The following is a 14,177-nucleotide window of genomic DNA, read 5'->3' as shown; positions in this document are numbered from 1 at the left end:
AGATAAAATTACAAAAAAATTAAAAAAAATAAATTTTTATTTTTATTTTTTATAAAAGTTACAATTCGAAAATTAATCATACTTATTAAATACCATGAGAAAAAAAATAGAGATGAATTTAAAATGCTCGTTGAATATGTATATAAAGATAAGTCTAATATAAAAATCTGAACATAAGAATAAAAAATACTTTATCCATCCTATACCTTACTCATTAATATCACTAATATTAATCAGCTAAAAGTAATTCTTAATTAACAAATAATTAACATTAATCCTTCATTTATTATTATCATTTTTATTTTAAAAATAAAATATCTAAATTCTTTTATGTATGTATTAATGATTTAAATATTTAATTTTTATTTTTATTTAATTAATTTTAATAAAAAAATTTACGAACTTTACTTGAAAATCTTTGAAAGTTCTAATTTATATTAAAATTTTAATTTTTTTATTATATCAAGAGTATAAAATCTTAATATAAGTAAGAAAAAAATGAAAAATTTAACTCAAAATTAAATTTTTGATGTCTCTTTAAACACTTTTAACTATTAAACTAAAAGATTGGAGATAAAATTCTGAATCTAAGTAATTTTAGTCAGCTCTTCTTGTTTACTTTACCGTAAAATTTTTCTTTGAATTTTAAATATATAGTATCGTCAGTATCATTTGTACCCTCAAACGTCCGGTACAAATAATTTTCAAACAAAGTAATCAGAAATCCAGGAAAATTTTGTGAGATAAGTTATTGAAAGAAACAAAATGTCAATTGTTGGGGCAAAGAATAGGCTCACGGGTGTTGGAAGATTGTGTTTGGATTTTCCCTACGATGTTAATTAGATTTGACATCGGATCGGATTCGGGATGAATTTTATTCGTTTTGAATTTGATCTGATTTTATATGTTATTAAATTTAAATTCAATTTTATTTGAATTTTTTTTTATTTTTTCATACTTTAATTCGATTTCAACTCGATATTATATAAATTGTACCAATTTAAAATTAATAAAATATTATTTTTTAAATATAAATATTTAAAAATATCATTATATAAATAATATATAAATAAAAAAAATTAAATAATTAATTAAAAAATAAATTTTTATATAATATCAGATCGGATCAAATTGAATTTATTTAAAATTCGATTCCGATTATTTTTTAACCTTATTTGATCCGATCCGAAATTTAAATTTTAAAAATAAAAATTAATCTTATAAGATTGAATCGGATCGAAACTCATTGGAGACGGATTAGATTACCAACTCTAATATTAACAACCAAGAATTCCATTTCCTAAGAAATTATTTTCTCAGTTAATAAGTCTCCTTTGCTATATAATTTTTTTTTTCCAAATTGTTTCGAATCTAATGACATCAGGAGCAGAAAAAAACTGAACTGCTACAGTCAAAATGATGTCATAGCCATCTAATGTAAGAGAATATTTCCTAACTATAAAAGAAAATATTTGGATTTCTTTTTCCTCTCTAATCAACCTATTAAGTATGTCATCACCTACGAATTTTTTATATTTGAAACATGTTAAATTATTTTCCAAATTAACAAAAAAAAAAAAAGGGTCTGAGTATGGTTCTGCCAAGTTGGGTTTCGGCCCTTTGGGTGATGAACTATTATATATGGGCTGAGATCACATTCCCATTGGCCTTTGGGTGGTTTTGTTTGATGGCTGAATCCTTTTTGTATGTCCCAAAAGATTAGACATGGTTTTTTAGTGAAATTGTGAAGATCCATATCTAAATATTATCGATAAATTTTACGATTTTATCTCACAAAAAATTTTTCAAAGTACCAGATTTTCGAAATATCTTGACGTGGCATGAAGGTGTCATAGAAAGGATGGTTATTTTCTAACATATACTTTCAATTAAATGGAAGCATTTCAACTATGCTTCGTTCACCTTCTTTAGTCTCTCCAGGCAAAATGCAAAAAACTATACCCTTAAATGCAAAAAAATTGGTTTAGTTATAGACCAATGGTTTGATTATCCATAATCCATCTTGACAATTCTATACCTTTGTTAGATATGCTTTTATCTGCAATGTAAAATGAACTTTTCTTTCACTACAAGTTCAGGATTCATCACATCAATATCTCCCAGACTTGAGAGAAATAAGAAGGCAGTAGATACAAATAAAGCACACTGTTACAGTGAAACAGGAAAAGTTTATTTCGAAACATGCAGTTTTTATCCAAGTACAGAAGCTAGATATATATAAAACAGGCAGCAAGTTACAGATCTTGATAATGGTTCTTCTATGTCAGTAAGTTGCCTTTTACATAAGATTCAGGTGGTTGGTCTTCAGCTCATTTCAGGACCCAACTCTTCCTGTCAAAGACAATCAAGCCATTGAGACGATGGCAGCATTGACAGTGGTCTGGTTCTGGTTCTGCCTCTGCCTGCTGACTGGGATTTTCACAGCCAGGCCTGAGCCTCCAAAACAGAAATACTGACTCCTTAACCCTTTTTTGGTGGACCCTTGCTTCTCAACTGTATTTGGATTTTCATCATCAAGAGTTGGATTGGAACAAGATGGTCCAGCAATGTCACTCTCAATGAAAACTCCCTTTTGTTTATCCAATGAGCTAGGAGAAGCAATGGATGATTTTGAGAATGAACTCGAACGAGATCTTCGAGGGATAGTTAACTGTGGCATGGCTTGCATAACTCCATGCATTATCCCTGAAGCAAATTTCTTCTTTGCAATTGGACTGGATTGATTACTCCTCACTGAAAGTGTCCTCTTGTTGTTAGGAAGTGATGAAGGCTTTGAAAATCTCTGTCTAAGTGGGATTGGAGTCTCCTCTGAGCAGTCCTCGTTTGTTGTTTTCTTCAATCTTTTAGGCTTTTTCTCCTTCAGCCGAGGCCAATGGAGAACACTTTTCAATCTCTGCGCTGCATTATTCATAGAACCTGGTTTTTTATCAGTTGATGACTTTCTCTTTTCATCAGCTGAGTCAAAATCTGTTGAGGATGAACGACTCCTTCCTCCGCTACCGATATCACTGGCATCCGATGTAGTCTCAACACCTGTATACAAGAAGATTTCAGTGTCGGATATTCTGAAAGAAGTTCCAGGACTGCTTCCATGGCCTTGCATCTTTATGTGAGAGGCAATTGCTCTTCTTGCAGTGTAGTCCTGACAACCAAACATCCCCCCAGCTGAAATCAAATGTCTAATAAGTATATCTGATGAAGCAGAACTAGGCCTTTGTCTAAGAAGATCTAGAGGAGTCATTCCATTTGCATCACGGATGTTCACATCAATTGCTTGTGCAGACATCAGGAGTTCAACTAGGTCAGTGTGAACATTCCCAATGATGGCCATGTGAAGTGCAGTCCTTCCATCATTGTTTTTAGCATTAACAATGTCTTCCATGTTGAAGTTTTTTGCATGTACTAGTTGCTTCATAAGATTAATCTGTCTGTCCACTCTCCGAAAAGCAAGTGTTTGGAAACCAGACACCGCAAGATGGAGAAATGTTTCTCCAGCCTTGTTTCTTATAGAGATCAGCGAGGGAGACGCAAGAATCAAGGCCTCAACAACTTTTGCTTGACCCCTGTAAGCTGCAATATGCAACGCAGTGTTGCCTTGATCATCTATGGAATCGATGATATCGAAAGATGCAACAAGGTTTTTAACCACCTATGGAAATGAAATAATGCTTGTATTAGTAAGGTAAAAGAATCTGTCACCCGAAAAGATTAGATTCCTCTATTTCAAGTTACTAGGATGGCAAACCATTTGTCCTGAGTGATGATTTATGTGGCAAAAATCTTCCTACTAAAATTCCATGACCATCAACTATATATATATGGGTATTACATATAGATGTGTCATGCTAAAGGAGTGGATTTTGCCACTCAGACAATCTTAACCATGAGGCATTGATGAGAGCCAGTGTATGGTTAAGAATACATCAACAGAAATATTAAAGAAGCAATTTTTCCAACAAAGCAACAAGAACATGAGCAGAAACTGCAAGATAAAAGAAGTCAAAACTCAAAACTTAAGCACTAGCATAAAATGTTGGAGCCTAACCTCGACCTGGCCTCTGCCAGCAGCAGCATGTAATACAGTTGAACCACGCTTATCTCTAAAAGCCAAAACGTCTGTGTAGTTACTGAGAAGCTCCTTCAAAGCCCTTAAATTTCCCCCTCTAGCAGCAGCATGAACAGCTCTGTTTGTTATCTCCCACTTATAAACAGAAGGAATTTCCCCAATGTGCTCCTCAAACCCTTCACCTTTCGTTGTCAAAAACCTTGGTGAGACTGCAAAGTCATATATGAGCCTGAAAACCTCATAGTTTTTGCCCCTGGCAGCAGCATAAAGAATATCAGTAACACCATATTCCCCTTCTCCAAAAACAAGTAGAGGGTTTCTTTCAAGAAGTTCTTGAACGAAACCCAAGTCTCCAGCAGAGGCAGCAGTGTATATAAGCCATCCACCATAGCCGGCTCTGATAAGGGAACTCTTTGCTTTCTTTGATTCACATTCAATAAAAAGCTTCCTAGCAACTTGAGAACGACACTTAGCAACATCATCAAACTGTTCTTCATCATCCCATACAGTCTCAAGGCGGCGGATCCTCCTCAAAGAGGTAAGCTTGATGAGGTGATTCCCATCTATCCGAAGAAGCTCCCGGACTAAGTCATAATGACCATTTGCTGCTGCCCAATCTATGGGAGAAGCATACCACCATTGGTCTCCGGTGCTTTCCCAGCGAAGAGGTAAATATGTAGGAGGCATCGTGAAGATCAATAACAAGAGAGACTAAGGAAGTTTAACTACAAAGAGGAACAAATTCTAGACAAAGTCAATATTTAGACACTCTTGAGAGACAACTCAAAACAGCACAACAAGAGAATTTATAACAGCTTTGTATAGTTATATGCATCTGAAATCCAGAGAAATTAGCAGAATAGCCATCAAAGGTTCATTTAATTTTGAAGATAGCAACAAGAAAATTGTAGTCGAAGCATCCAGCATCCCAGTAGGCAGCTAGGAAGAGTAAAACAAGAAAAAGTACTTTTCCAACAGCTTCTCAGGTAGTAACATTAGCAAGGCCCTACTGAATTCAATGCAATAAAACAAGAGCTTGAATAAAGCTAGAACAAATAGAGTACCAAGAAAGGAAGGTTCAACTAACAACAATTATGAAAGTAAAGCTTCATGAAAAGAAGGCATAACCACATGGGAAAAATAAGGATAAGTGTTAAAGCCTACCCAGAAAGACCCAGAGAAAGTTAAGTCGGATTAATTCAAGCAGTTGAACTACCTGCATCAAAAACCATAACCTGAAAAGAGAATGAAGAAGAACAAATCATGTGAAGAGAATAAATGCTTTCTAGTTTTGATGCCAAGAGGTGAGAGAGTTAATGATAAATAATATCAACCAGATGATGTGGAAAAGGAAATAGCAATCATCGCTCTCACAAAAGATGAAGACAGGAAAGATGGCATGGTCTTCAAGAAAAGAGTTAATTAGAATAAAATAGTTATAAAGCCAGAATCAAACTGTTCCAAGAAGATAATAGTACATGGTTTCAACAGATTCTTGGGGTATTCAAGTAAAAAATATCACAATTAAAAAGTGTTATAGTTAGGTAAGGTTCCTTTTTAACTGTGATGTTAATGATGGTGATATATGGGGGGTGGAAAAAGAAACCTTGTAAGGTTTTACTGCTTTTTACTTGAAGTCATGATTTCATATTTTACTTTAGATACAGATGGTGAGTTAATTTTGGAGGTTGGTAATTATGCTTGCTTTAATCTAGATTTAAAGTAGTTTAAGAGGGCTGATGTCTTCAAATGTTTAATGGTACCTTTAATTTTTTTATTAATTTGGTCTTTTGATAGTTAATTTAGTTTATCTTCCAAAACACATGTGGCTAAAGTGATGGTTACAACTCCAAAATGTTAATTATAGTCAAGCAGCCCCTACCAATATATAAGTGCTTTTCTTCTTCTATGATATTGACAATTGAGTTGAATAACTTCAGGAACTTAATTCTAAATTTCTAATCCAATTTATTGAAAAACTTAGAGCATAATTCAAGAATGACATATAGATATTCTCAACATGATTCATTTATATTAAAGAGAAAATGATACTATTATATTCTAAATATTTTCCCAGATCAGCAAACAGAACAATTCTAGGTGTTGAAGCTTTCAGCTTCAGAAAAAAAAATCATCAAGTCTGAAAATGTTACATCAAAAGAGTGGAAGGCTTAAAAAATGTCACCTTCTGACCCTAAATCTTTGATTTCTTCAACATTTTTTGATTACTTCTTATGCTCGTGTAGCTCAATTGCTTTCTACAGTCATTTTTACGAGATGACATCTAGTAGATCAGCGATTCAAATCCGTATATCTGCAGTCCATTATGGCCTCCTTTGTACCAAACAAAAAAATAGTATGTGTTAGGTTTCTAGAGCATGTAGGAAAATAAAACGAATGCACTGTACAAAAAACAGTTGATTACTACATAAAAAGATCCAATCTTCAATGGAAAGTCCGGAATAGAAGACTTGAGTCAATTTGCTACTTTATTAGTTTGGAAGGATAACAATATCAAGATATGGTGAGCTGTGCTATCTGGACTGTTTGGTAACCCTCAATCCAACAACTCACAAACCTGGATTAAACAGCTCTAAAAAGCAAAGAAGGCCATGTGAGAAGCAGCTTTAACTTTTTTTATCATGACTACTAACACATTGAAAAGGCTGAAAATAGAGGGTGGGTTTCCTGCTTTATCAACAATAATGCATGTGATGTCAAATTTCAGTCCCCTACTTTGTATAATTTTTTTGCTTCTCACATTTCTTTTCTTTAATTATGTTCATACAGGCCTCTTTCTTACTTTTGATGGGAGTTATGAAGCTCATCTTCACATGGGTAGGAAACAGACCAGTCGGTCTCAATCTGATATATATATATATATATATATATATATATATATATATATATATATATATATATATTAGTACATTAAAGGATTGGTGTCACAACCCGAGATCAAGATGTAACACGATCGTATTATCTTGAAAAAATTTTCAAAATAATACGAAGCCTTATTTCTTAAACATTCTAAAATTTTTAATAAAACAATCTACTAAGTAAAATCTATATTTTTAATCCAACTGATAATACATATTTATATATCTAAATATAAATCATATAAAATACAAAACTATCTCTTAAGATCTCATTAGCCAACATATTCTCCGACGACTAAGTAATATTTTTCATTTCATCTTTTAGCTTCACACAAGACTAACCAAACTTATCACTTAATCATCTGTAAAGAAAAGTAAAAAGAAAATGAGCAAACTATAGCTCAGTAAGTATAGGCTCACACATCTTACCAGATTAAGTATTGTTTTCTTACGCATCATATAAATCATTCAAAATATTTATCAAATCATAATATCAAAACATTTCAAGATCATTGTTTTGTCAAATATTTTAATAATTCATAAATCAATGTCAAAATATGTCACTTCATAAATCATTACAAAATATGCTATCATTTAAATATCATAATCAAACCAAATCATCGCAAATCATCATCATCATAAATCATTATTATTATTGGTTTATCGTTAGTTACGGTCACTGCTATAACCTGTGACATTGATCGTATCGACAATTTCATTCTCATGATCATTGCTAACTATTATAACCCGTTAACCAGGGCTTACGCTAACTACTATTACCCATTAGCCAAGGTCGTATAATCATGTCTTTGCTAACTACTATTACCCGTTAGCCAGAGTCGTAGAACTAGTTCTGGTGTCAATGATTCCATTTCCCAGGGATGTAAAAAAAACGTAGTCATCACAAAATCATTCTTTAATCATAAATTATTTTCTCATTTCATTCATAAGCATGATCCATCATTAGTATAGAGAAACACAAAATAATCATATGCTTGATCCTATTTTCATACATCGAAAATAAAGAAATAAAATATTCATTCATTTATAAACATATATATATATATATATATATATATTCGAAAACAAGCAAAGTGTGTGAGATTCTACTTACCTCCATTTGATTCTACCACTTAGTTTTTCTCCCAAAATAATTAATGGCCTATCCAAGATCATTTCAACAGATAAGAATTCAATCAACTCTTTTGAGACCATTTATACAAAAATCAATTAAGTTACACAAAAGGTTAACTTAACTAATTAATACTGACAGTCTGACCTCTTTTCATTAAAATAATCATATCTCAATATATCCAAATCGAAATTATGATTTCTTTAATGCGTTAGAAACTAGACTTGGTAAGCTTTCTAACCATATATGGCACATCTCATAATTCCTTGTAGATTAATTATAACAAATTTTGAAATTCACATCATATACTGCTGTCAAACAGTCTGTATACCTTCTAATAAAAACTATATATTTATTCACAGAAAACTCCAAATTCAATTCCGTTTATTTCATTGAAAAGTAGACTCAATAAGTTTTCCAAACATACATGGCTTAATCTGTAAATCCTTGTATACAAATTAAAAAGAATTTTGTAATTCAACCCTGAAGCTGTTGTCTTACAGCCTGCATATCCTTAAGTTAAAATTAGACAACTTTTCATAGAAAACTCGGATTTGACTTTCGTTTTTTTCATTAGAAACTAGATTCAACATGCTTTCCAATGATATATAATAATCACAGCAATAATCTATCCATTAATGCAAAATCTATTTTAATTCATTATTACAGATCATAACATCTCATCCAAAAATAGAATTTCTCTTTCAATCTTTAAAAACTCAAATCCTTACTTTCAGCATTCAAACTCTATTCAATAATCATCAATAACTTTTAAGAACATGAAATAAACAAAATCCAGTAATTTACCCATATAGATCATTAAGATTAATGAAAGATTTCATGATTTTTCTTAGTTTTGCTCTCAAAACTTCAACTCTAAATAATAGCAATCAACTTGATATTTCTTTTCAAATAAAAAGAGAGTATGTACTCACCTTTAAGGGATTAACTTGATTGTAGCCTCTGATTGTGAATCTCAAACTTGATTTTTCATATTCTCTAACCCTAAGGAAGATGAAAAAGAAAAACTCTATTTCCTTTCTGTTTCACGATGTTAGGTTTTCTTTCATCTAATACTTCAATCCTTTTTCTTTTACTAAATAATGTCTTAATAAATTTATGGGCTTTAGTATTATATTAGCCCAATTATTATTTGGGCTGGGATATTACAGTTGGATTGTGAGGTATGCCACTACTCAACATACTTGGACCACCCTGCTCACAAAAACAGCAAGAGAAGACTAAAAGAATGTGATTGTAAATTTTTATGAACTCCAGTCAAAAGTACTTGGATGCGTTAAAATTTTAAGGTTGAATTGTTATACAAACAACTCATTTATGGATAAAAAGAGTTTACTGTAATGAGGGGGATTGAAGAGGAAAGAAGGGTAGGTTAGAAGTTAGAACATCAAGGTGGCATAAAAAAATTGCATCTATGAAAACTAAACCAAATCACCTGTACCACAACCTTTTTTCAGTTCATGCAAAGGAGAAAAGGTTCTGGTTCAATAGAGTAGCATTTCACGAAATGGGAACCACAGGCCTAATCTATTGAACAGATGGACCACCAAAGTCCATGACATAAGGGAAGAGAAAAAGGGGAAAGCATATACCTCTACAGTGAATCTCCTAAAGAAGGATAGACTCTGAACCCCCACCATTGTTATGTTGAAAAAGGGGGGCAAGAGCAGGTGGCTTCCACTTAAAAAGTTGCAATGGCAATACCAAAGACTTTGGGCCCAACTGAATGATGTAATGAACATTTCCATTGCGTAAGGAAAGAATCCGCACATGACGAATGTTATTTTAGTAGAGGAGACAGATAGGAATGCAACAACCAATTCATTCCAGTGCTTGCCATTTATCCTTTAGATGTAGGGAATGTGTGACATAGAGAGAAAATTTGATTTGATTAATTTATGGGTTGATATTGAAATTATATCTGATTTTGTACCCTGATGACACAATTATTATCTCCATTATCTAGTTAGAAAAAGTGAAACACAGCAGTCTCCATGTAACACTTATTGCAATCTTAAATAGAAGAATGACCATGGTAGAGATCTGCAACAAGCTATACAACAATTCTTCATCTTTGAACATGGTAGATTATTTCTCCTAAACAGGAATCTTAAGTTTTACAGCAAAGGGTAAAGAAAAAACCAAAAAGGAAAGCCAAATAAAGCTGTATTTAGAGATACAGAGATGCTTAATTATTTGTGATTTGCCTTCATTTCTATTCCATCATTACTCACATGCAAGTCAATCAACAGAGGGAATCCCAGAAGAAAGGATGCATCGTTCTTGACAAAGAAATAATGCCTCATACAAATTACTTTTACACTACTATCAGTTTTTGGCCTTCACTGAATTTTCTTTTATCCTTGCTCGGTTATCCAACTTGACAAAGCGTCTAAGATCTTCATATGGGAGTGTTTTGATATTTCTCCTCGGCTTACTCAATGCTGGACCTTTGTCAAGCTGATGCCACAGCCAATCAGGATGCTTAGAATCAGGCAAGATCTTTGGATCTGCTCCATCCTTGAGTATATTTGCACCAACCACTGTTGTGGACTTGACTTCTGTGCTGAATATTGATGCTTTTGGCGCATCACTGCCTGCCCTTTTAGAGCCCTTCTTGGCTTTTGCCAGCTCCAGCAGCAAATGTTCTTTGCCCCACCACAACTGCCTCCTTGGCAATAATGACACTTCTCGATGATCTGATCTGATTTAATGCCATTACTTTACCCCTGAAAAATTTACGTCAATAATTGTTGAAACATCGAAAACAAAAATGATGAAACACTTATTTATTGATTTATTTTTTATATCAGTGAAGCCAAATCATTAGTAGGGCACCAAAAGGATGCCAACCTGACTACAAGACTATTATTCAAAAAACTAGAGATCTATAGCATTGACAATAACATGTACTTCTATGAAATGTTGCCTGTTGAACCAAAATTAAGAGTTGTTAAACCAAATATGTAAGAGCATTTTTATGAGCAATTTTGGCCCTTGAAAAAAGATCTCTTATTCCTTTCCCTCCACAAAAAAGCCAAAAGCCGGTAGAGGAATCACTTAATCATAATTCATATACAGTAATCCACAGATTTGATGAGTATATGTTTCCTCTCCTTTCTTCTATAGTGTAATGATTATCATCAAAACAATTTGTATCCTCTAAATAATGAGTTCTGAGGAATCTAATCACAACCACAATGGTCAAAACACTTCAAAGGATCCAATTTTTACTCCAACTCTTCAATTTACCCATAGCCAAGTTGGATGCATAGCAGAGACCTCAGATAGACATGAGTATGACTCTTGGACCCTCCAAAAATAAGGAAAAAACTTGTAAAGGCTGTACCCATGTTGGACGTGGAAATGTGTCTGATACGTGAAACTGGTAAACATGGATAGGATCCACAGAGGACATTGCAGCTGTCACTTCAACATTTTGAGGAAAGAAGTTTCTCAAAAAAAAAAATTATCCTAAAATCAAAGGGCCAAAGCTCATTCATGAAATAATAGCTACTAGATGACGGAATTGAGAAAACAAAGATGAAAGTTCACGGGATTGGGCTTTCCTTAGTAGATAAAGACTGAGAGTGCCAGGATACAGTTTCCTATCACATTCACAGATGCTCAAGAAGATAAAATCAATATGCAGAAAAGATAACCATGAAATTGCACCTTCATCATAGTCATAAACATTCAAGAGTATCGCCATTCTACTTTACTTTCCAAAGAGAAGAGAAAACATGTAAATCTCCCACCATTTATAATCCATCCAATCCTATCAAGCTCATTCATAGCATGAAACTAGTCATATGCAGCGCCTAAGATAAACTACAACATCTATTTTAAGAAGTACCATATTCTCATACAATATCTTAATTCTAAGCAACAAAGCCTATATTGAGGAGAAAGAATACAAGGGGAGTCAAAAGTTCACTCAAGCAAATTCATACTATTGGCGACAGCTTGTGCAAATATTACTAGGAACAACATTTCTCATGTATCTTTCATCATTCAAGTCCAAACTCCAAACACCATGAAACAAGGTTTAAGCTTCTTAAAACAATTAGCAACTATCAAATCAAATATATACTGTTGAACATCCAAACCAAATTATAAAAACTTTACAGAAGTAAATCAAAGAAGCACCCATTCAGCAGAATATCCAACCAATCCAAACAAAAGAAAAAGGGAAAAAAAGTATTGCATTTTCTTTCTGGGTTTGAAGTAAAAAGAAGGGTGGTAAAAAAAAAGAACATTTTCTGTTTGATTTCTAGGAAAATCAATCGAAAAATGGAAAAGAAAATTTTAGTTCTTTTTATCTCTGTTTCAGCTATTTGTCAGTAACTAAACGGTGCAATAGTAAACAAGAATAACTAAAAAGAAGTTACCTTTCTTGGGATCTCGTCAAGTTCAATTCTTGCGCCTCCCTTTTTCGGATTCAAATTTGGGAATTTAGGGTTTCTGAGACTAAGAAGAAATGAGAACTTCGAGTGGAGAGAGAAGAGTTTTTTTGGGCATGTTTGGGCTCATTTTTCTGCAATAAGAAGATGGCCCAAAATCCATAGTGAAGCCCAACAATTCCTTTTTTTGTTTTAATTTTTTTTCCCATAACATAAACCCTAATAAAAACCCTCGCTTTTCCCATGAAGCAAGTGATGATTATTTAGGATTTTTGGTAATTTACAAAAAGTGGGATTGGTCATGAACCAATTCTAGTCCCAAAGGCTTTAGCCCCTCAAATTCAATAATCTTAATATACATTGCAAGCTGCCCAAGCACATAACAGATACAGAAGTTGATGGCCCAGGAAGGGACCAAAGACTATTACACATTAAATTTTACAGTGCCTGCTAGTTTTAAACGAGTCTCATACTGAATCATGTTATACAAATAAATCCAACGAGGAAGTCGAAGGCCAGTGTTCGGATCCATTATGACATATTAATGGACCTTTTCAATCTTATAAAACATTTTTCGAACTTTACTTGGATATTGATTGAATCTTGGCCGAGAAGTCCTAAAATTATTTTGGTAATTTTGTTTTGATAAAAAAAAAAAATCAGATACATTGTTGAAATATGCCATAAATCAATTGAGCAAGAGCTGTTTTCTCCAACCATCCATCCCCACTATAGATATGGTTTGAATGTCATTGTTCCCACCCAACAATGTGCTTACTATCTCATTTTTTCTCTCATCTCGACCATGTAATTTGGAAAGATCAACAAAAGATGTGGTTTCTAGTCGTCCAGATTGTTTGATTTCACTTGATCTTGTCTTTCTCTTTGGCAATCACATCTAATAACAACTTGATGACAAAAACAAAAGCTTGGAAGGAAAGGACATACCTTCTTTTTGACATAAATGCTTTCAACTCCATCTATTTCCAACTTGAGGGTTGCTGTTTTCCACACATCATTTCAGAACAAACTTCTTTGAGCCTTTCTAACCACTGCTTTGACATTTTTTTGCACGATTTGGTTTTCCTCTACATCTTCAACCACACAAATTGCTTTCATGATTTTTGACTTCTTTCTCAACACCTGTTACCAGCCTCAAGTTTTGCCTTGCGTTTTAAGTGGTGACTGTTACTATCTGCTGTATAATTGCAGAAACAAGTGTTTCTGCCATGTTCTTAGAAGGAGAAGAGCTCTCAGAATGGTAATGATATTTTGGTGTATTTTTGCCTAAATTAATCCTTTAACAAGGAAAGAGAGGTATTTGATATGGTTAGGAGGAGAAATTAAAGCAAAACGAGGTTTGCAATTGTCACATTTTGCAGCTGCTTGAAGCCCACATCCATCCCATTATGAGCCCATTCGGCCATGTGATTCAGTGATTGTTATTTCAATGGACAGTTAAAAACATACTTAAAGAAATTGGCTCATCATCGTAATTAATTGTTGACTACTATAAATGACGTTAATTTAACGTGAATATAGACATTAATTTAAGATTGATTTACAGACATTTTCATGTACATTTATCCCTCCCAATTCATTCATTGCATCACAATTCAGGTGACCCCTTAAAAAATATCATAATATGTAATGAT

General features: G+C 33.1%; 1 protein-coding gene and 1 pseudogene across 5 annotated transcripts; both read right to left on the bottom strand.

Annotated features, from left to right (window-relative positions):
- Positions 1-2,169: 2,169 nt before the first annotated feature.
- LOC111293018 (uncharacterized) lies at positions 2,170-9,178 on the bottom strand. 4 transcript variants are annotated; one of them, XM_089767117.1, is made up of 6 exons: positions 9,034-9,178; positions 8,081-8,128; positions 6,273-6,421; positions 5,252-5,322; positions 4,067-4,812; positions 2,170-3,670 (listed from the first exon to the last, which is right to left on the bottom strand). In XM_089767117.1, exons 5-6 carry the CDS (start codon positions 4,772-4,774, stop codon positions 2,366-2,368), a joined length of 2,013 nt encoding a protein of 670 aa, XP_089623243.1. In that variant the 5' UTR covers positions 4,775-4,812; positions 5,252-5,322; positions 6,273-6,421; positions 8,081-8,128; positions 9,034-9,178; the 3' UTR covers positions 2,170-2,365. The 4 variants fall into 4 exon arrangements, with proteins under 4 accessions (XP_089623243.1, XP_089623242.1, XP_022741438.2 ...); XM_089767116.1 differs by lacking the exon at positions 8,081-8,128 and having other exon boundaries at positions 9,034-9,170; XM_022885703.2 differs by lacking the exons at positions 6,273-6,421; positions 8,081-8,128; positions 9,034-9,178 and adding an exon at positions 5,422-5,495.
- A 997-nt stretch (positions 9,179-10,175) lies between these two features.
- On the bottom strand, positions 10,176-13,453 carry LOC111291721 (uncharacterized; annotated as a pseudogene). Its single transcript, XR_016345924.1, has 2 exons — positions 12,511-13,453; positions 10,176-10,848 (listed from the first exon to the last, which is right to left on the bottom strand). The product of XR_016345924.1 is annotated as an uncharacterized LOC111291721 (transcript).
- Between the last annotated feature and the right edge of the window lie 724 nt (positions 13,454-14,177).

This window comes from Durio zibethinus, chromosome 10, assembly GCF_047325235.1.
Source record: "Durio zibethinus cultivar Kanyao isolate XHJ-2024 chromosome 10, ASM4732523v1, whole genome shotgun sequence".
NCBI classification, from domain to species: domain Eukaryota; kingdom Viridiplantae; phylum Streptophyta; class Magnoliopsida; order Malvales; family Malvaceae; genus Durio; species Durio zibethinus.
This window is presented reverse-complemented; position numbering and strand designations above follow the sequence as displayed.

What these genes read in the sequence shown, in the direction of transcription:
- LOC111293018 (XM_089767117.1), bottom strand. Translation starts at nt 4,774, where the DNA reads ATGCCTCCTACATATTTACCTCTTCGCTGGGAAAGCACCGGAGACCAA. An exon ending in CTGGCAGAGGCCAGGTCGAG is followed by an intron (nt 3,671 to 4,066) that starts GTTAGGCTCCAA and finishes TCATTTCCATAG; the next exon opens with GTGGTTAAAAACCTTGTTGC.